Raw genomic sequence first — 24,958 nt, forward strand, 5'->3', positions numbered from 1 at the left:
GCCATTGTGTACTTTAGGTACATTCACAGGCATGCCTCGTTTACACATTGTTGCGGGATAAAGCGAGGTGACATCTACGTAAACTACGTATTCGTCCTCTGTACAGTCTACATATAACTTAAAATTTTCTGTTCTACCTCCTTGATAGGCAGATTTCGGAATGAGAGGATCACGAATATGTTTGCACCGTTGTTCGAGGATCTTCTGTATATGTTTATCACGTTTTACCATTGCATCCCATTCACATTCCCAAATTTCTATTAAATTATAACCTAATTTTTTCAAATAGTTGCGGCAGTGCACTGTTTGTTCGTATCTCTTTTCAAAAGTGTTGTACGCACCATTTTCTTTGCATAAAATGCTATTTCTATTATCTTTGTAGCAGCTTCTACAGGAATGCCAGTAACATCCCATAAACTGATATATAGTGTTTGTTTTAGCGTCAAAACCATCGACTTTATATCTGCCAAACCGTTCCTCCAACGCATTATTCGAAGTAACAATAGATCTCTTTGTTACGTGTTCCATATACTTCAACCATTTTAATGCTTTAATACTCTGTTGTTGAGTAAGTTGGAACCCGTTTGGAGGAATAACTGGAATTGTGTTTTCAATCAGGTGATGACACCGGTACGTCAACATTGCTAGACTAGCGATTGTTGTGCTGGAAATAAAACATTGAATACCATTTGTTTTCTCTTCAATCATGGAGGTAAATTTAATTACTGCCTCCGCCAATATACGCACATCGTTCCGGCAGTACTCCATCAATTCTTTCTGAAAATCAAAAATATCACCATTCCGTACTCGCTCTTCATGCCACAGCATAAGTTCTGCCCGGTCTGCCGTACTACGTGAGTCTGGGTCATAATAATGCAATGCCGGCCATTCTCCAACATAATTTTGATGTTCCTCTGTATTAAAGAGGTATGGAAAATCTCCTTTTTTCAATTCAACATTCAATCCTAAGGTTTTCGGTAATTTGGATAATTTTACACCAAGATAAAGAAAAGTGTCCCGAAAATAAAAACGATTACTAATACTAATTTGAAATATCTTTTGACCGTGCATAAGAACATGTGGAGTTATTTTTTGTTTCTCAATAAGTGTCCGCACACAAAATAGACCATCATATCGCGAATTATTGTGAGCAAGTGCCACAATAATCTGATACTCTGGTCTTTCCATAAGCACATGTTCAATAAACGCCTCCATGGTTGTGAAAGAAAACATACGGTTCCCGGATATTTTATCTCCGCACTTGAAACACAAACTATCTACTCCTGTATTTATGCAGTGAAAACATACATTCAAACAACAACATAAATTTACAGCATGCTCTCGTTCACCTTTCTCATTTGGTGCTAATAGCATGGTTTCCACATCAAATATAATGTACAAAAACCGTTCAGTGCGTTTTAGTTTACACTTTTGAACGAAACATCGATGGCCAACAGTTACGTGCACTTTACAAAGACTACAATAGTAGTCGCCGCATACATGAGCTGATTTTCTTTTTCTCACATCATAAATTACACCACATGCGTTACACAATTTCACGTAATCACATGTGGATTTCTTTACTTTATTTAGTGTTAAATGGTTATTAAAGCAAGTGCCTTCAGCAAAGTTTCTATTACATTGTGTACAATGTACCAATTTCGGGTTAGTTTCTTTATTATGAAAATGTTCACAGTACGAACATCTCATCTGACATTGGTGAGCCGCACGTGTTTCATGAAATCCTTCCAAGCACGAAAAGCAAAAACTTGTCTTACCCATAAACGAAGTAATATTCTTAATGGGCTGGAAATGGCCCACAGTATCCCCTCTCTGATACAAAATAAATATCTTTTTCTCAGCATTTATTCCTGGGTAGCGTACCACAGGTGTTCTGGAATTTTCCGGTAATTCATATACTACAATTTGATAATTCTTTTTCACTAAATAATTTTGAAAAGCAACTACATCTTCCAAATCAAATCCCTGTTTCCGTTCAACGTACATTTTCGCATCGTTACACAATTTTTGTGCTTTATTTTCCCATGTTTTGCGTGTAGGCAAGGTCATATTGTATAAAGCCTGCTTACTCTCTTCATGTTTCGTAATCCAATATACTATGGATTTTGGCAGACAAAGAAAATCACTAGCCTTTGTGGCCACCACATGATCCTTGAAAAAAATACTCATTTCTGCATATTTTCTTACCGCTGCGCGTTTAGGTATACCCTGTCCGTGTAATCCATCAACGATATCAAACCGGAATTCTAATTGATTTCCTAAAAGAAATGATTCGTTGCTATTTAGTACGTTTTCCACCGTTCTAAGAACCACATCGGTATTCAAATTTTGACGTTTTCGCCATGGAACAAACACTTCTTTATTCAGGAGATCTCGGTCGGAATTTATTCTTAAACCGACAAAATCGTGGGGTCGTGTATCCCTCAGAACGGTAGAAAGCGCATAATCCATCATGGATGTAATATAATCCACGGGATTTGTAATTATATGTTGCACCGTTGGTTTTACAATAATTTCCACCCCTTTCATATTGAAACGCGGGTACTCTTTCACATTTCTCCCCACAATTTCAAACATATTACACTCTATTTCATTCCCTCCATATCCTCGCAATGGAGGGTTCTGAGAAGTTGTGGGTCGCATATCTTCTGAATAATGTGCATTATTCAGACGATCAACACGCGCATTTTCTTCCTCAATTTCTTGTAATTTTTGCCACAACATCTCTGTAAAGTCAGTTTCGGAATTTTGAATTTCTACTGGTTCATCCAAATTAATTTCATTTAATAGTGCCCAATCAATATGTAATGAGTCATCATCATCATCATCATTATGTTCTGATTGAACATTTTCTCGATTTCCCGTAAATGAAAAGAACGCGGATACACTTTTGTCACTCACTCGCTCTAACTGCCCCTTCTCAGAAGCCATATAATTTAAATATGACATAAATGCCGCATCATACAGTCGATCTTCACGGAAAAATCCGTGGTCAAAAAGCTCTATAATATCCGCTGCTGAGCGAACATTATTCAGAACGATATATTGATTATTTTTATAATATAGGTACAAAAGCGATAGTAGATCACTTACAATTTCAGACGATCCAATATACCCTGCTGCTTGCAGGTCCACTACTTGTTGCCAAGTCTGTAAAACACGTTCAGCACTATCCAAGCCTCTCAGTCTTCCCTGGAAAATGGTTTCATCAATCACGTTAAATTCCTCAAAGTAAAACTCCATTTTTTTCTGTAAAATACAAGACAAAAAAAGTGCAATCAATATATGTATACAATGACTAAAAAACCTGAAAACAAACAAAATTTTGAAAATAATAATAATAATAATAATAATAATAATAATAATAATACTTACCGAATATTAGTTTATCTCTGTTTAAGTGATGATCCAATTACAATCCACGTCTTTCGTGCTCTCTGCTTTTTCTCGATTCTATCACTTATTTGCTTCAGCACCTAAAACAGAAAAGAAAAAAAATGCAATTAGTTACCGTATTACGACTTTTCAAATTACAAAAAAATATGATATTCAACGTAACACTAACGCTCAACCATATTGGCTTTGCATGTAAGAGAGCCATTGTTCGATTCCCGGGGCGCATTCTGTTAACTACCTATCCAATATAAGTTTGTAAAATATACCATTTTATAACTGAGAAAAATCTACAGTACAAGCAAGCGTGCGGTTCTCCACCTGGGACAACCCTGGTTCGATTTCCGGCAGTGTCATGGGTCCCTGCTCAATAAAATTTCCCATATACTTTCTAAATACCAGTTATACATCTTACACAATTCATAGCTACATACAAGTAACAATATCCGCTAAGCAAAATGTTTGTCGTACGGCTTTTCACGTGGACAAGCCCTGGTTCGATTCCCGGGAGCGCATTCTGTTGACTTCGTGTTATATCTTACACAATTCATAGCTATGTATAAGTAATAAGTTCACACTGCAAGCATACAATTTAGCGTACGGTTCTCCAAATGGGAGAATACTCATTCGATTCCCGGTGCAATCATTAATGTTGCTTCCCTACATATTACATTATACTATATCTTAGTCAAGTTATAATTCCATAAAAGTACACCGAGTCATATCATTTTTTCAATACCGGAAAATCCGCAATCAATTCCCGATAAAACCAAACAGTTCCGTCCCCTTATACTCCAAACAATTACAATATGTCCCTTTCCCATATAAAAATGAACAAGTATAATACAAGAAAACTACAACGTTATTACTTACCAATCTTCCAATCTCTCCTAGTAGTAAAATATCTTCTTCGCAAAGTTAACACTTGATGTTCTTGGTGCCCTCTTCTTTCTAAATGTACACATCATGCAAATGCATCAGTATTTATATGCCCTTAAATCTTTCCAGAAGGTTCGAGTGTGTTCTTTCCCCTATTCCAACAATAATAAATTTAAAAAAGATCTGGAAGCTTCAAGTGCTTTCTTTCACTCATACCAACGATCCAAATTTCTAGAAAATTCTCCAGCAGCTGTCGCGTTACATGTGCTGAATATTAATGAATTACCTTGTTCTACGTGTGTGATCTGCATATTTTATTTCCGAAAAGGTTTTTTCTGTATTCTGCTTGTCCAATTAACATTTCTTTTGACCGGAAACATTTATTATATGTCATGTTACCTCCGGCCGCACCTGCATACATTATGTGTCATTAGTATGCGGGGAAAAAAGGGTGTATCCATTTTTTTAAAACGTGCATTACCAAGTGCTACCATGTCAGAAAAGTACACACTCATGAATATTCATGAGTGACGATAGTTATATTACAACCTACTGAGCTAAGAATGAAGAACAAAAGCTGATACAAATGCAGATGGAGGAAGTACACAAAAATGCTTTTGAAGTAGTTCTTGAAGAGGTTAGAATGAGAGTCATACAACTCAAATTCATTATGAAACTTAAAGATTTGAATGGTTTGTACATTGCAGAATTAGAAAAGTCAAATTGTCGGAATCCAAATCATAGATCTGAAAAACTAAAGGCAAAATTATTGAAACATGAAATCAGCTAACACATCTCATTTACTAAGAGCAAGTGTTTTCAAGCTGTCCTTGTTTACAGTAAGTCCCTTGTTACTGATACCGCAGTCCAAATAGCTTTTCAACTAGGATCAGAGAATAGCATTGAGAATGGGGCCAGAAATCTTCATGATTTTATCATTAGAACATTCAGAGCGGAAGGGGACGTTAAGTGGCTACCAACGGCAAAAGAACTTGACCAAGATGTCAAAGTTCCGAAGAATTTAAGAAATTTTCTGTCCATTGCCATGTCCAACAGAAAGTAAAAGCAAAGTGATAAAACCAAGAAACTTATTTCTTTAATAGGCCAAGACATCTGCCGGGCCACAACCAATGGACAATGGAAGATGCCAAAACATGTGTTACTCTGCCTGAGTCTTAGACATTTATTTCGAAGCCAGGAACTAATAACCCTCCTCAATAAACTGGGTCATTGTGAATCGTATTGGTTTAGTTTAGAGGCAGAGACTGCAATGGCTAATGAGGTTTTGAACAAATCTTCTGTTGTATCTGATGCTATCGTAATGAGGCCAAGTGGGAAGTTTCTTTTTCACTCTGAGTTTGATAATTTTGACCAACATGTGAATGAATTGACAGGTGCTGGCTCTGTTCATACAGCTCATGGAATAATGTTGCAGGAAGTAGAGGAAGATGACATCAGAAGTGAATGTATGAAAGATACAGAAGTAGGACCAAACAGAGAAGCTTGAATCTAACAATTAACCATGAGTTACCTGTTACTTTGTACACATTCGAAACAGTCCTAAGTTAGTCATGTATCAAATTCATTATTCAGAGGGGGAATCAGGTTTCTCAAGAAGTCTTCAAAACAACTTGTGTTGGGTGTGGCTATAGGAAACATCTGATTTGAATAAAATACCTGGATGGAGTGGATTTCAGTCAATCGCTGGTGAGCCACCCAAGAAGCTCACAATCATAGGTTACTATCCAGTCATTTACAAGCCAATCACAGACTACAGTACAGTGAGGCAATGTTTGAGATTAGCGGAAGAAGGTTCTCAAGCTGTTGGGCAAGATTATGTAATCACAACCTTTGACTTAGGTGTGTGCATGAAAGCATTTCCATTAATTTGGAACTCTCCTTTGGAATACTGGAAGCATATAATTCTTTTAGGCACCTTACATTTAACATGTGCCTATTTCTCAGTTATAGGAAAGAAAATGACAGGGTCAGGTTTAGATGATGTTATGACAGAATCTGGACTAATGACATCGGGATCGATGAAAGGAGTATTGAGTGGCAAGAACTACAGTGGAGCTATGCATTGCTATAAAATAGTTCTTGAAGCTTTGGAAAGAATGCTTCTCAAAACCTTTCAGTTTAATAAAAAAGATGATTTGAATATGTTGGAAAATTTGAAAGATTATTTTAAGCAAGCAATATTAGAACCCAATCATGACAGCATTAATTTGATCATGAAGAAGGAAAAAGTTGCTCACTTTTGTAAAGAATATCAAGATTTCAGACAAGAAGTTAAAAAGGGATCACTTGGTAAAACAGCTCAGTTTTGGGTGTCATTTATGGATCATGTGTGGCTGGTTTTGCAACTTCATGAAGCTGTTAAGAAAAATGACTTATCTGTATGCAGAGTGTTTACATTTAATGTCACCTTTGTTCTTTAGCTACTCTGCTCAAAACTATGCACGATATACTACAATGTTTTCAGTTATGTTAGCTAACATTGAACATACTCACCCAGGTGCAAAGGAACTGTTAAAAATGGGTGTTTTCAGTGTTGCGAGGAGTATGGTTCCAGGGTGTAGAACAGATGTAGATAAAACCATGGAAGAAACATTCATGAAGCATGCAAAGTCAAGAGGAGGTGTTGGAGGTAGTGGGGTAGGGTTGACCGGAATCACAAGGAACTATGGTGCATATCAAAGATGGATACTGACAAGACATATGCGTTCGGAAATGTTAGGAGCAACTTTGCATATGGCTGGTATCAAAAATAGAAAAGGAAATATTCATCGAGACTTAGGAAGATCAGCTACTGAAAGAGGGCACAAGAAAGTATTGCGAGTAATAGAAGCCCTTGTAGGTTACATGAATCCCTTTGACATTAAAGAAGATCGGTTATATGTAAGATCTTCAGGTGTTTCCGTGTCTCCAAATATTGAGGAATATATTCTTCAAGCTGAACAGCTAGGGAAAGGTGCCAGAGATACTTTTGTGGAAGAGCGACTGAAAAAGAATGAGAAATTTTTTGAGAGCATCAAAAAACTGAACTTGAAACCTATGGCAGACATGCAAATTAGTGTCAAGGTGGCAACAAGTACAAACAAAGTTATAGAGTACATACATCAAGGAAATATTCTATCTCAGCTACAAGTGAAGGCACAAGAAAAAGACATGAAGATAGATTTGAAGCAGCTTATGACATATTCTTTGTCACCAATACCATACAGCATCGGTACCACTAATGGATTTCTTGCCAAGACTAACAAAGCCAAGTCGTTTTTGTACTTTGCAAAAGATGTTTGTGATGAGGCTTTTTCCCCTGATCCAAAAATGTTGACTGTCGAAGATGGTAATGCATACTTTCACATTTTGAAAGAAATTCCACCAACTTTCAAGGACATAGCTTTGAAGATTTTCCATATGACTTCTAAACAAGGTGATGTCATCTTCAGTAGTGATATGTACAGCAAGATATCAGTAAAAGCTTTGGAAAGAAAACGAAGAGGAGAAGCAGAAAAGTTGATTGTGTCAGGCCCGAAATCCAAGAAACCTAAAAGACTGGAAATTGTTTTTGAAAAATGAAGAAAATAAGCAACAGTTAGTAAATGTTCTGCATGATATTTGGTCAACAGAGAAAGAAGTAAAGGATTTGATAGGAACTCGCAATTTTATTTCAGTAAAGAATGGTGAAGCTTTCAATCTCCCTGTTTCCAAAGAAGCCGTATTGATACCAGAACTGACTTCAAACCAAGAAGAAACAGATACGGGAGTCATTATCTATTGCATGTATGCTGTTGAAATGGGTTACGAGGAAGTGAGAGTTAAAAGTCCTGATAGTGACATTTTTTTTTTATTGCTTGCTCATGCAAGTAACATCAGATGCAAAATATTGTTTCAATCAGGATATGGTAACAAGAAAAGGTTACTTAATGTTAGTAAACTGTCAGAGGATTATGGTGCTGAGAAGTGTTCTGCTTTACTGGGGCTTCATGCCTTTACAGGGTGTGATTCAACAAGTGCCTTCAAAGGAAAAGGAAAGATCAAACCTTTAAAAATGCTGCTCTCTCAGAAGTATCAACCTTATCTTGCAGCTTTCCAAAAACTTGGAGCATCATGGACTGTAGATGACAAATTAGTTTCACTCCTAGAGTGAATAATTTACATGCGCCCTTTATGGATCTAGAAAATGTTTCTCAATTGATGAACTTAGACTGCTCATAGTAAGAAACAAATGCCAAGACAAAGATCTCATCCTTTCAATGGAAGCAAACTTTGACTTTTCCATGTTACCGCCCTCAAAGGCCTGTTTAATTGACCCGTTGCTGAATACACTTTTTGCACTGAGAAACATTTTCAGTTATGAAAGTGATAGTGACTGTAAAAGTGATTGCGTTTGCTGAATTACTGCAGAAGTGCCTCTAATTTGATTTGTATATTTGTACAGTGAATATTTCATTTTATCTCCTTCGGCAGCATATACGGGTACATTGCATCTTACTTCTATAAAAATAATTAAACTAACATGCACTGTAAGGGTTGGTAACGCCAGAAATTGTAAAAAAGAAAAAAATTTCTTTGATAATAATAGCGCACCATTCTAATTGCAATCTAAAGGCTATATCCCCCCCCAATTGGGCAAAGTAACTATTTTTTAAATCAGAATTGTTATTGGAGGATATCAAACGTAATAACGAAGATTCATGTGCGTAGTTCTAATAGAAGGGGGATAATATTGAGGGGTAATAGGAGTTGTTTTGTAAGTCTAATAAAAATGGCCCAAAAGAAATTTGAGGTTCTGATTTTTTTCTCACGTTGTGTTTTTCTGAACTCTATGATTGTTGCATATGTTTGACATATCTATCTAGAGCATATGCAGAAATTATTTCGTTGACGTGCAGCAAGTGCAAGGGTTGCCAACTGCCCACAAATCTTAGAATTTTCAGAATTTTTCAAAAATGTTCAGGTTTTTTCTTCTTCTTCTTCTTCTAGGAATGAAGCACGAAATGTGGAAGCATTACCCCGTTGGAATCTGTGTTCCATAAGCTTTTCAATGATGTAACATTTATGACGATGCAATATTTAGGGGGAATAAATCCATCAAAATAAAGGTTAACTATTTTCTTTATTTTGCAGGCAGACGTACATAGGTTCTACTAAATAAGGGCAATTCTTTAGGTGTAGAGCCAGTTTGTTTTCTTGGGAACATAGCTATAAATTTTCTTTAGACTACGAAGATTTAAAAAAGTATGGTCTCATAGGATCAGAGGGGTGCACATGGAGGACCCCTGGCTCCCCGACTAGTATCAGGAAGTCACTATTCATTCCGATAACCCCGAAAACGATGACTTCGGCACTAATATCGGTCGTTTGCGATATTTTTATATAGAAGTATTAGGAAATCTTATCCCAATTAGCAGTTGAACTTAGATTTAAACGGAATGGAGAATGTCAATATTCATCTCAGCGATCCCGAAAACTATGAGTTCTACTAATATCAGTGTTTTTCGATTAATTTTACATGTCATCCCTCCCCACCTCTCTGCGAATGTTAGGGGTGTGTTACCCCTACATTATTTTTTTTTAGATTGTAGGTTATATGTGTACCACGTTTAGTTGAAACATTTTGTTGAAATAACATTTGGAACATATTTTGTACCTACCTCGAACTATTTATCATTCACCTTGATTCAAGGTTGCATCCTAAGGGGGATATGCAGAAAATAGAGTGTCTCTCGGGCTCTTTATGCTAGAAATATGAAACTCAGATTAATAAACTCCTCATTAGAAATAAGCGGAGACGTCATGTGTTCCAGCGTTTTCGAAATTTTTCATATCAAACGGGAAGAATTTTCTATATTTTTTTCCAAGATTGAAATCAATGTTGTTTGTGGTTTGTGATCGAATTATGGAAAACCAATTGACCCATTTGAAATTAGTTTTGGAACAGTGGCTACCTGAATCTGGATTTTTATGTCAGTTTGATTAAAGGGCGTATCAGAAGTAGGTAAGTGGGTTTAAAAATTTACGCTAAAAATATATTACGGTTTTTCTCATTGCTCTTTCATTGAAGAGGAAATTGAGTTCAAGTACTTTCCGTAAACCAATTCTTTTTGTGCAAAGTACTGGTTTTTCAGCTAATAACTTAATTTTCTGCTCCCAAATATATTGTAATATTTTAACGTATTGTTTAGACTCTGACTATTAATTCCTATAAATTTTGGTAGCATTTTACAACCGATTTCAATATGCACATAGTTTCTATCGTACTCTGTGTATGTGATTAAAATACCTACTCTCGTTCATACTGAGCATGTGATGCTCACCATATAACAACGTATATCGCAAAATTCTTAAACCTAATATATTCAGATAGAATGAATAATACTAAAATTTGTTTGGAGTATTTTTCATTAGTTTTCTCTGAAGTTCGTAATTTCGCTCTAGGGTGCTTTAACAACTACTGTACATTACCTGAAGATGTTTGGTTGAAAAACATTTAGTTTCATTTTAGCGTTGTATTCCAGGGATAGATTAGTATTTTGTATCCAGAGCATTTTACTAACTCGGTACCTCGACAGCATTGATTATCCACATCTTGCGATCAGAGATAGAATAAACTCCTTAAAGACTAGTAAGTTATATACCTTTTAAGGTAGTTTGTATCATTGGAAGGACACATTTACAACCATTGTGGCTTTTTCAAAGTTGAAGAAGATTCATTGAAAGAAAGACTGAGTAAGAATTGCACACGTATACCACATCATTAATCATCTGACTTCGAAACTATGCTATGCAACAAGTAGGGCAAGTTTTGTACAACGATTGTATCTGTTTGTCTCTGTCGACAGATATCAGAGAAAAGAATGGTGAGAGATAAGGAGAGACGATTTTTTTTCAATCGATTCAGTGTCTCAAGAGTGATATTAAAACCTCGTGTGATATTAAACATTTTGTGTCTCATTAGGGAGAATTAAAACACTACCAGTTGTTCTTTTAACAATGTTTTTCCTCATAGAATAATTTCCCATGTTAATGGTGGAGGTGGTGATAAGATCACCTACTGGAGGAGGCAAAGAATTATAAGTGGCTGCCAGTCTCCCAAACGAGTCAATAATACGAACCATTAGGCCCTGGAGTGTACGTGGTACCTTGGCACAGTTATTGTTGAGGCAGGGCTCCGAGCAAGAGAGATTGGTGCTTTCTAAATGAGAATATCTGCCCAGTGTAGATGGACGGCATCACCCATTGCTGCTAGTAATGCACGGTATCTCTTTCGTAAAATGAGGTAGGCAGGGATTGGGAAATTGTCATCTCTTCCGGGGTAGGAAACCTTCGGGATATCTCCCAAATGGGCGAGTAAGACGTATCCTTGGTTTCAGAAGGTGGTTGGTGTGAAGTCTGCGCGGTACCCTCTTGGCGTTGGTTTAATGACATGGAAATAGGCCGGACCAGGAACTTCCAGCAGCTCCTTTTCCGGATTCGCCAGAGGATCCTGGTTAGGGTTGAACGCTGCCGGGTTATAGTCACATCATGGGATTCGGTAACTTGCAACTATGTTTTTCAAGGGGAGAGGGAGTTTACCTTATAACTTGGGTGCCATCATTGCATGTGGTGGGATCCGTGTGTATTGGTTTCCTAGGGGTTCTCCTGTTTCCTCCCACTTTCTTCATTCCACCGTTTCACATTTATTTCTCATCACCACCGTCTCCTTTAGCCTCGCCGGCATAACACTGGGACGTAAAACTTAAAGAGTTCATTTCAATTACAATTACAACTTACAATTTTGTCTCAAGAGTATGTTCCATCCCCCCCCTTAAAACCTTCTATTCAAACCAGAAGTGGAATAATTATACCATTTTCGGTTTCAAAGTTGATCAGCATAGAGCAAAAACGGTAATACATAGCAAAAAGCGGTTTCCCAAATAGATTCGAGGTTCCAAGAAAATATTATAAAGCTATCTCTCTAATAAAACAGGAAGTGGTAAACATCTGCTATCATTTCCAGCTGCAAAACTCATCTCCACAGAGCAAAAATGGTAAGAAATAATTAGAAACTTTTTTTAAAATACTGATTTTTTTTTTTTTTTGTCCCAAGAACAAGTTCCATCTCCGACCGTTTCCTATTTCGACCGGAAATGACGGACCTATTACATCGGGTTTTAACACTAAATCCCTATAGTTTGGAAACTTACTACAGTTTTACAATATGAAATGAAACTCACTTCTTACTTTAATATATATATATATATATATATATATATATATATATATATATATATATATATATATATATATATATATATATATATATATATATATTTCCTCTTTCAATTTCTTTTTGAACTCTTCGAACTATCAACAATGAAGTAATCACTCAAAAATAAATGGTTTTTATTACATTTTTGCAAAAAGGAAGATTTTACTTTATTGGGTAATACTTTATCTTACATTTTTCTTCCAATGATATCGAAACAGAAGACAATGAAAAAAATAAGTCTAAAATAAGTAACTAAATCTGTCAGTTAACTAAATAATCTTTGTGTATATTTTATTAAGCGTGATAAGATAAACTCAAAGGAAACGGATGTTGAACTTATAACACACTCACCTTCTTTCTTTATATTTGTTTCTCGTTCTTTTTGAAATCAAAATTACCAATCATATTTATTTCTAACTTCTTCTTAAGATATGGTAAGTTTGCAACATATCTCTTTTTTTGTTCCCTTAGACACTCTAGCTTGTCCTAGTCAGTACTAAAATTATCAATTTAATCTGATTGATTAAGATCCCTATGCAATATAGAACATATCTTATACGAGATTTGCTCAAAAATATGTTGAATTTACTTTACTCAACACATGTTACGTATCAACATTAATTTTTCTACTTCAAAATGTTATGCCCTTTGACATAACACACGTTTGAAAGAGCTTTTTCCAGTCTTAGAAACACTACTGAACTTCTACAGTTTATAACATTCTTATTCGTACACCTGAATTTATGAGAATAAATATAACGTATGTGTACTTTACGTTTATTATTTTTATATGTACTATGTGTATATGAGTAAAGGAGGTTTTGATCACAGTTTTCAATTTAAAAACCAATCCAAATTAGTATTAAAAATTATCCAATAGTAATAAATAAAGAAATACAGCATGTTTTCATGCAACATTTCTATTCGTACATTAATATGACGTGTCGGGTTAATCGCAAATATTATCATTCACGAGTATTGTTCGTTTTGTATTGAAGCAGTGTTTGTGGTGTAGGTGACACTTGTTAGTAGAAGATGCTGCGCGTGCTTTCCTTCGAACACCGTGGATCAAAATGGCTAAGCAGAAGGAGCTGAGTTCCGACCTAAAAGGAATAATTATAAACTTAGCACTGAGAGGAAATTCTTTACGTCAAATAGCAGTACCGTTACTAGCTCGCACTCCACTGTGCAGTACATAGTACAAAAATTCAGAGAGCACGATTCAACGAGGAATTTATCGAAGAAACCAAAGGAACGAAAATTAAAAGCATGCCACGAACGTTTCATTCTTCAAAGAGTTCGAGAAAATCCCAAATTAAGTGTCCCCGAACTACGTCCATTAGTGGAAAATGTGTCCAGGAAGCAGATGTGTGACCAAACTGTCCGGAGTGTGTTGTGAAAACATGGGTATCATAGTCGAATATCGCGAAAGAGGCCGTATGTAAGTAAGGAGAATAGAAAGAAGCGCCTTGCGTTTACAAAACAATATCGTGATAAGGATCAAGAATTTAGGATAGTGTTATATGGTCCGGTGAGACGAAAATAAACCTTTTTGGGTTAGATGGGGTACGTAGGGTATGGAGAAAACCAAATACAGAGAACAATAATATGAACACCCCCCACAGCTAAACATGGTGGTGGGTCACTAATGGTGTGGGCCTGTATGTCATACACTATCCAGTTTACTGACGGCATTATGGATGCCAATGTATATTGTGAAATATTAAAGAACAATGTCAAGCAGTTTGCAAAAAAAAAATAGGTACACATTTCAACAGGACAATGACAGTAAACACAAAGCTAGACTTAGCATGTACCAAGTTTGTGTTTTCTTATGATTTCTTTATGGTATAATAGCCCGTATGTACGAATAGAAAAGTTGCACGAAAACAGGGATTCCCTCATTGTTTGTTTTTATTAATTAACTAGCAGCGTTCACCCCGCTTCGCTGCGGTCACCCCGGAACGCAATAAACTTTGTTACTTAGATAATTTTTACTTTTTCGCTTTCAAGTGATATGATAAAAACCATAGAAGATTGCAGTAAATGTTAACATTATATCGCCTGTCATTTATGTTAACCCGCCCCGCTTCGCTGCGGTCACCCCCGAACGCAATAAACTTTGTTACTTAGATAATTTTTACTTTTTCGCTTTCAAGTGATATGATAAAAACCATTATAACGCCTGTCATGTATGTTAACCCGCCGAGTGACACGGTCATGCGGGTTGCATATAAATACGTTTATTTTTATACCTATGATGAACTAACAAAGGATTTGTACGTAATGGACACCTGAATGGTCAATTATCTCAAGACACTGGTAATTAAAAATTAAAGTGATATGATAAAAACCATCTAGGGTCCAAATCCTAATAACCCCCCAAAAATAAAAGAAATTGGTTCAGCCGTATTAGCGTGATGAGCGGACAAAGGATTTGTACGTTCTCTTTTATATATATAGATATTTAATTTGATACGAATTATTTTTTTCTATGTGTTTCAGTTTGTGAAGCTCTAATGTATCCAAGTGTGGCAATTAGCTAGCACAATATTGTAGTTTAATGGAGAAATTAAATATTTTGTTTGAAAAAATAATGTGTACGAATAAGAATGTTATATACTGTATATGGTGCTTAGTTCACTCGAAGCTTTTGTTTCATCTCCTCAGTATTGGCAAAACGTGCTTCTTTTATATTTTCTTTACCTTTGAAGATAGGAAGAAGTCGCAGGGAACCATGTCGAATGAATACTAAGGCTCAGACGTAAGAACGCTGTTGTTTTTCACACTCAGGAACAAGCGGTAAAGTATGAATGGACGAAATTCACCGTTTTTGAGACGTATTTTGCTGCCACACATTTCAAGCAATATCGGGGAAAATAAATAATAAGAGTTAAATAAGCTTGCCGTATTTTCCTCATGAGAATACGGGACACCTTCGATCCCCCCTCCCCCCCCCAAAAAAAAACAACTTTGGAACACAATACATTTTTTGGGAACATTTTTACTCCATTATTTGAAATGGACACAAAGAAGTAACGAACAATTTGTAGTGCAATCTGTTACCAGGAAATTTTATGTTTCTGGAGAACTCTCTGAGATTTGAAAATGCTACCCAAATAGATGCTATTTAAGAATCTAGCAGACGAAAAAAAGAATCATGAACCTACAGTGTCCTGCATAGACACAATAGTGCGCGTTCTAGAATGACTCAAGAAAATTAAATGTTCTTACAGTAATAATAATAATAATAATAATAATAATAATAATAATAATAATAATAATAATAATAATAATAATAATAATAATAATAATAATAATAATAATAATATTTTCATACAAAGAAAATTAGTACATGAAATTTAACTCATATGTTGTACGAAATATAATTTTCGTTTCTTAAACACTAAACGTTACATCTTGCTGACAATCGATAAGCTGATATTGAGGGCAGAAATGGGACGAGACTAAAATACGGGACATTCGCCTGTCCCGACTAAATTGACAGGGACGCGGGACACGAGTTCAAAATCGGGACTGTTCCGTATTTTACGGGACGTATGGCAGGCTTAGAGTTAAATGATGTGATAACATAATCAGTAACCTGGTGTCCTGTTGATTTATATTTTGTTTCGATTTACAGCTGTAACGATTTTTTCATCTTGTGTCTGTGCCATATCCTATCCAAAACTGTATTCTTGGTGTTTCACATTAACATCTACATGTGTGGTCTTAATTTATATTACACTAAAATATAGTTGTACACTATAGTACATAAAGTATTCATTACAATATTTTGAGTTCGTCACAATATTTTGAGTTCGGCATACAATTTATATATAATCTTTGCATCTAAGGTGCATGTTGCTTTTCTAATCACTATTACTGATTCATTCAACAGGAATAAAATGACAGTTCTTATGATGGTTATGTACTTTCTACAGATGGAAAGAGTGAAAGTAAACATCTTATCAAAGTGTACCAGTAATGAAAATGTACTTCCCAACAAAGTCCGGTTTTGAATAGCAATTCGGCCCATACAGCCTGCAAAGTTCTAAAATTTTGTGTATTTTTTCATCATGTTTCGTATTTTTTAAAAATGGAATTAAGCGAAAACAAGTTTCTTTAATTTGACACTGCATTCATTTGTGTTTATGTTTGTAAATTGTACGATAACTTTAAAGAAAAAAAAATGATGGAAATTGGCGTGTCTTTCCATTTAGATTTCTCAATTACAAATGTTGTGTATTATTAAAATCGAGGAAGGAAGCGATGTGTAAGTTCAACTCTAACCTCATAGTTGCGTATGCCTATAGTAAACTCGCGAACCTGAATTTGAGTTTAAACGACCTCAAGCTCAATAACTGAGCATGAGCACGCGAGAACGTCGACAGCGCGCCAAAGACTAAGTCGGGGGTGAGTAGAAAGTCGAAAGTGATCTTTATAATTTAGATGATTTGAATTCCAAGTTTCAATACGATTTTGAAGTCTCATAAAAAAAAACACCTGCCTTGCATATATTGTGGTGTTTGACGGAAATAAATAAAACAGAGTTAAAATTGAAACGAGCTACAACTGCCGCAAACTCATATGATATCGGTGTTTGTGAAGGCACTGGTGAGGGTCATTTGCTATCATCTTGATGCTATGTTGTAAACGTACATCATGTCCAAAATTATATTCTTATGTCTATAAATATGTTGTTGTAGGAATATAATTTGATAACGAATTCGCCTGATATTTCTTATAACGTTAGTGTGTGTATAATCTGCAAAGACACGTATGTGGCAAATTTTATGTCAAAAGAGCAGTAAATAAGAACAATAAAACTTTCTTGTCCATTTAGCAACATTTTGTTTTACTCATTCTAATTTCGTATTTGTAATTGTTTTCCTATGAAATTTACCACAATTATACATTTCCCGATTATACACATAGTATCAGTATTAAAAGTACCCTGCAAAATCATTATCAAATTATATTCTTACAAGAAGACAGTTATAGATATGCGACAATCATTTTGGTCATGAGTGTGCATACAAATACAAGCTGCTTCTGATTAGCTGAAGTGTAAGGCCAATGAAATCTTGTTATTTACGTACTTCAGGGTTCTCATCCATCCTGATTATGACCTGAACACGCATTGTTGTACTTTTTCGTATCTTCACTGGTACTGGGAAATAAGTATATATATATATATATTGATCTCTGGTAGACACAGTGAGAAAGATCACTTAAAACGTAAAGATATTGTCCCCATATTCTTAAAACCACTTTGGTTCAAGAGTTATCGTGTAGAGTATCGAACATAAAGAAGTGTACCCTATATTCTTAATCTGCACACGATTGATTCCATTACCGAACTCAGCCGAGATAATTGCTTCAGCCATCTATTTCAGAAAAGATAATTGGAAGATTCACTTTTGTTCTAGAACTATCGTGTAAAATAAAATACTAATAGTGCAGCTCCACTGCGTTATCCATAATTAATTACTTATCGAAATTGTAAAAAATACTGAATTCTTTTTATAGGTGAGAACTTTCCTTGGGAATGAATCATCATAGATATTAGTAAAAAAAAAAAACCGCAACGAAATACAACCAACGGTTCTCGATAAAGTAGCATTGTTAATATTTTATTTTTATTTTCTGTTTTTTGAAGCCGGTTATTATTTTCTTTTAAAAAGTATTAATTAAAAAATAACTTTTTACTTCTCTTTTATTTGTCTGCATCTCTAAAATAGTTTCAACCAATAAAATAGTTGTCTCTATTTGGTAAGAAACCCGACATACTCAAGAAACATACGAAGCTGCATAACCTACAGGATATAATGAATTTAATTATCACGTTCTTCCAAATCTTTTAAGAATCCTTTTTGGAAAATAGCTTATTTTTATTAATGAAAACCGCATTAAAATATCACGAATAATTCTCGATATAATCGCAAACATACATATATACAGTTCAACTTCATAACATCTTGTTTTAAAGTCTGAAAAAAGTTTTTATGTGAAGTATTATCCTCTTTCTTTCAAATGGTTATACTCCCTCCCTCCGTCACTAGAACCAAAGCAGCAAGGAGTGTTAAAATCAAGTGCTGCTAACTGGGTAAGTTCTTAAATGTTGCGGAAGTAGATTTGTGGATGTCTAATGACTGAAACCTCTGTTCACCTATACAAGAAGATGGGAATATTGTAGATATAAATGTGCGTTTTCATCATTAGGAATAGGAATTCCATGTCATACATTTAATGTTATTAATTCCAGTTGTAGCGTTTATGCAACTTTAAACATACAAACTCTCTTCTTCTTCTCCTTTTAAAGTAGGATAGTTTCAATGACGTTGAAATTGTTTTTGCGCCGATGACCATTGGTATTATTTTCTTCAAATAATACTTTATTCAGTGATGACTCTTGAGAGTAGTGACGTTGATAAATAATTAAATTTTATTCCTAGTAACTAAGAGCAGAGAACTTTATACAGCTTCAGAATAATGTATACAAGAATTAGTACCTTAGGTTGCGATAAAATTAAAATTTTTACTTGTATGAATTCTCCCAAGAGCCGCCATTAACTTAAATATTTTAATATCTTTTTTTCGCAGTGAGGAAAAAAGAGATTGCATAATCATTTAATCTAAAGAGTAACCGCTCATGATTTAACATGTTAAATTATTAACGAATGTACAAAGTTTGTTTCGTTTTTCAGAACTGAGCATGTCTAACGTATATGCCAATACATAGAGTTTGAATATGGGCTCTCGTATCTAAATGTAAAACAGATTTCACTCTTAGATGTAGGCTATAACCACTTTTAGAGGAAATCTTTTACTTAAAATGGTCTTGTGGATTATTCTGATACACTTTCCGTGTGATATGTCTTCTGCTACTAGACTAATATATTTGAAATAAATGCTCTATAAATGTTCTTTTATTCACTTTTCCTTTTGTTTTTTTAGAAGTCTTACTATGGAAATCCTCTCTGTTCTCCCTTACGCTTGTCTCCCACACATATAATAAAATATCTCTTACCTGCTGCACATTATCCGGGAGACAACCAATGATCCCCATTGTCAACTGACCAACCTCTGCATCACGGAAGTAATGGTCTGGAAGTGCTGCTGCCGCTGCTTGGCGGTTGATCCCTCCAAACATAGTAGACATTCTGAGGAGAAAATACAGAATCAGAAGACATTTTAACAACAAAAAAAAGTATTATTCCCTTGAATGGACATTAATATTGTTTAACGACTCGATTTTACTATTATATTAGTACTACAAGTTTAGTAATATAGATATGGAAATATTATTTGTTTATGTAATATTTTATAAACGGAAGTTCTATACTGGAGTTTAGTGCTCCCAAATGGATGAAACCTTGTTTTCCCTGCGCGTAGTCATAAGTACTGTTTCCGGAGGCGTACAGATCTTTTGAGCATTATTTCTACATTGTACTCCTATGGCACAAGTGGCGAATTAAAATATACTTTCGAGCAGCTCCTAAATGACCTTCTTCACTTCTTCACTATCGCCTTAGCAATGTTGTCTGGTAAAACTACAACTATATAAAAATATTCCACTTTTGTATCATCTTAGGTTAAAGTATACCATTTCTTACTTTATAAAAATATGGAAATGTGTGAAGTGAATTTATGATTCATAGACATCTCGCAAGTTCTGAAAAGGCGAGAGAATACTAATTGTTCCCGATTCATACCTTGTACTTTCAAGAGACCAAATAGTAAGGCAATGATTGAAATAACTATTATGTATTACGCTAAGAAAAGCACTGCGTGTAGACTTATCAACGAAGCACTGGGTGTTTATAAAGTGTCAAAAAGAAGGAAACGCTGGAAATGAATTTTTGAAATAGCTAGCACTTTCTGGGCTTGAATTTTTGTCACGATGCGTTGGTTCCAATACCTATCCTGAGGGAAGGAAGAAAGCTTAAATTTTTCATAAAGAATAACTACTGCAGTTTGAAATAAATTTTTGAACATATTTAGCACTTTGGAAGAATGGTATGCTACTTGTTAGGTTTTTCACCATTTTCACGAAACGTCTCCAACAAATTAAACTAGGTACATAAACTGCTGTGTAAAAGACTATAACTTTTTTATTTTTACCCGAGCAACGCAGGGTGCTTCATCAGCTATTTTTATATAACGGAAAATGACATGAGAGATTCCATAATCAGCTGATTTTATTATTTATAGTGTCATTTAAATTGGAAGAAGGAATGGAAGTATATTCGCTCTTTGGATAGAAATAGGAAATATTACAAACTATGGACTGTTTCGTTCAACGTTTATCAGCAATCTGAAGGTATATGACCTTATTTTCCTTTCCTTGACATTCATTATATTATAGCACAAATAGCTTTATTTGACATTCGAAATGTATTATATCATAAATCTTGCTCAAATTAAAGGAAGCTCATAAGCTCACTAATATTTAAAAGGTTTTGTTTCCACAACTCTATAACCGAAGCGTTTACTTTACTTTATTATTCCCATATTATTGTTCGCACATATTAAATTTTCAAGCAAATATAATTGCCTTGTTTCATCTAATTTAAATAAAACAAAAATGATACATAAATTTAAATCCATAATTATTCCCAATATGTCTTACAAATTCCCAAAATAAATCACAAATATAAAAAATATATATATAAACACCATCACCGCCTTCATATTTGGCATATTCAATCAGTTCCATAGACATGAAATGACAAACGAAAACAACAATCTTCTATTCTCGGAAATGATAAAATATTCACAAGAAATTTCCTCATGGTGAAACACAGACAAAGAAGAACACAGGAAGAATTACGGAAAAGCAATACCGCGGTAAAGAAAGAGGAAAAGGAGAAGAAAACAACTTACCAAGTCGTGGGTCAATTGCAAAAGAAAAACGAAAGAAGAGAATGCCTTTTGAACATGTGAAATATTGTTACGGTGGGAAAATTACGGATGTGTTATGAAAATTTTAGATTCCAAAACGAATCATGCTACAATTAAAGGTCCACTTTTCATGTGAAGTTTAAGTTTTGCCAAGGGAATAAAAAATACTCAGAACACCTGATAGAACAGGACTTGACAAGTGAAAGCTTTATAAAACAAGCACACTGCCAACCTAGATTGAAATATTCAGTAAATCTGTTGTGTGTATTTAGAAACATGGAATATAAGATCACAGTAAACTTGCTATAACAGAATATTTACTGTGAAGCTCAGTATACTCAGAATGTAGCAAGAAATTATTTCCGATAAGAGATAAATGTTTGATGAAATAAACCTTTGGATACAAAGCGAAGTGATGAGATAAGAAAGTTGGCTTTAAATACAAAAGATTTATTCAGAGTTGGTTGCAATATCACAATCTTCTTTTTGGCTTGATATACGTAATAAGTCTTTTTATTATGTAGTCTATTGCTAGAGGAAGATCCAGTAGATCAGGTATTCACATCCCTTATAACGTCGCTGCTTATAAGAGTTTTCCAAAGATCAATATTCTATAGTTCAGAAAAAGCAATTAATTAATCGATTTATATTATGATAATTCAAATAGTGCATAAAGAACACAGAAATGAAAAGATAAATGATTTGATTTTCAAAGAATCTGAACTTTTTTAAAAAATCAACCCTAAGGATTTAATTAGAAATATTCCGAGGTATTCTCAATCTTAGGTTAGAAAAGTTACTTTTAATTATTATTATTATAGTAAATATGATAATTGCATTTCCAAAGCAAGACATCATTTTAGAAATTACAAAGGTTACTAGTTGTTGGGGAGAATGTTTGGTTAGTAATTGGTGGGGATGCGGTCGAGTGAAGAGTACTTTTTGCTTTCCACGTGCTGCTAAGACAATGAAAAAACACAAATTATATTTCAAATGATGTTAAAATGGTTTTCATGTTTGTATGTTAAGTCAAAATTATTCTTCAACTTTATCAAACGTTGACCGGATCAATTAATTCAGTTTTCAATTATCCTCCGTCACACGTCTGTGAAGAAGAGAGAGGCGTCCTCAATCCATAGAAAGAAAGAGCGGAAAAATGAACATGAATAAATTCAGAAATATAAGAGATAGTCGCACTGAAAAAGCAGGAAGGCTTAGACAAGAAAAACGCAAGTTCTACATATTTACAATTGGAAATACGATGATGTGGAGAAATAATCTTGATCGAAGTACCAACATATAAACATTTCAGCATTATTCTGACATATTATCATCAATTGGATCGTTTTTCAGCATATGCAAAATAATAATAATATTACCAATAATAAAAGACTCAATTCTTCACTCTGAATCATTCTTTTCAACAGTAATTATTACTTATCACATCTTTACATTCTTTGCCATGTTCCATCATTTTTTTTTTTTTTTGGTGAAAAAATGTAAGTTGATTGTACGGTTTATATTACTTAAACTTGAAGCACCTTAAGAAAGCCATGTCAACACGAAACTGCAAACTAGTAGATACAAGGTCGTAATTCACATGATTAGAGATAATAACCAAAGCATATTTGAATTATACCAAGTATTCATGTATTTGTTGAGAAGATTATTATTTTCTAAACTAAAAATCTCTTTTATCTGCCATATGCCATCGATGTATGTTTAAATTTGAATGATTGATATCTTTGTAAACTGACCTTGTAGATAAGTTTGATTTCTGCTTCCCCTCTTATATTTGACAGTAAGTCCATGCAACTCCTTGTTGCTAATAGTTTTGCTTGAATTGACAACTAGTAAAAGGCATATCTTCTTTTTTGCCTGTTACATCACGGTATGAAACTCCTTCTAACTCATTTGTCCAACGAAGTTTCAAAGGATAACTAATCTAGTTGTACAAACATTGAGTAGCTATGGTCCTTAAGAGATACAGTAAACTGATAATTATGGAGTTAGAATATATAGGTAAGATTAAACGTTTAGGTTAGGAACAACGTGTATAGAAGAATCGAATCTTACGTCTTATGACATTATTACGTGAATGTCAGTTAACATTTCCCCTATGTACACTCATGTCCAAAATGACTGTCGCATATGTATAACTGTCTTCTTGTAAGAATATAATTTGATAATGATTTTGCAGGATACTTTTAATACTGATACTATGTGTATAATCGGGAAATGTATATTTGTGATAAATTTCATAGGAAAAGAGTTATAAGTACGAAAATTAGAATGCGCAAAACAAAAATGTTGCCAAATAAACAAGAAAGTTCTATTTTCGTTTTATTGTTCTTATTTACTACTCTTTTAACATGAAATTTTCCACATACATGTCTTTGCCGATTATACACATACTAACAATATAAGAAATACCGGGCGAATTCGTTATCAAATTATGTTCCTACAACATATTTATAGACATATGACAATAATTTTGGACATGAGTGTACATACATTTAACAATTCTCCTTCTCTACATTCCTTCACAATCAAGAATCAAATTCTTAATTTTGTTGTTTGTTGGAGTTGAGTGTCCCCTTTAGCATCGAGACTGCATGAGATGTGGACATATAGTTGATAGAATCTGAATCACTGTAGTACGTTTAATGTTTTCCCACAGGGAATCGAATCTAAGACCAAGTGCATCATATGCTCGTGCGGTAGCCTCTAGGCTAATAGCAAGGGTAAGTCGAAAAGTTGTAAACATAATGCATAAAATCAATCAAGATTTGACGCCATTATTCTCCAAAGAAAATTGTTTAACTTAGAGAGGTTGCAAATTTCCCGGGAAATGCACTGAATTAATGATCAAATTGTAATAAGATGGGCATTAACAGTAAACCTACACCATAACTTCGCAAAACGTAGAAGGTATAGATAGAGTATTACGTTCTTTTACAATATAACCTGGTAACTACTATTCTACAGGAAATGACAGATAGTTGAAAAGATGTGTAGATATTTCTCTAAAGCATTAGGATTCAGTTCAACTATCTACTATTTGATTTGTTTACGTTAACACTTTTACATTTATACATTATTAATATTCATCTCCATCACTTCTGCTTCAAAATTCACTGATTGTTTGGAGTATTATGGGTTTATCTGCAAATCTATAACCATTGGACATGTCTTACACAAGGAAAGGTGTTGGTACTCTGTAAGTTGTCCATATAGTTAAGTTAGTTGCATTTGGTTTCAATAAGAAAAGTAAGATATTAAAAAGTGAATACTTATTAATATTGTTTTAAATAAATCAATACCTTAAACATTCTTTTATAGATTAAAGTAGTTGAATTCTGATGTTTAGAAGATTACTTTTTACAGAAAAGTACAAGATAAAACTTTGAAGTTTCAGAAGGAGTTGAAGAATTGCTTAAAATGAAGCCAAAAATCATTAATGTCAAAAGAGTATTCACCATAATCATTTTCCAAAGTCAT

The 24,958-nt window shown here is 34.3% G+C and overlaps 1 protein-coding gene across 1 annotated transcript in view; it reads right to left on the bottom strand.

The window, feature by feature from the left end:
* LOC145667225 (uncharacterized) overlaps positions 1 to 24,958 on the bottom strand; it is a 194,621-nt gene that overhangs the window by 107,601 nt on the left and 62,062 nt on the right. The window contains exon 2 of the mRNA XM_081734903.1: positions 19,584 to 19,716. Within this exon, the coding sequence (XP_081591029.1) occupies positions 19,584 to 19,715 (132 nt within the window). The 5' untranslated portion in view covers position 19,716. The remainder of the gene's footprint in view (positions 1 to 19,583; positions 19,717 to 24,958) is intronic.

Source organism: Thermobia domestica, chromosome 1 (genome assembly GCF_964235325.1).
Source record: "Thermobia domestica chromosome 1, izTheDome1.hap1.1, whole genome shotgun sequence".
NCBI lineage: Eukaryota > Metazoa > Arthropoda > Insecta > Zygentoma > Lepismatidae > Thermobia > Thermobia domestica.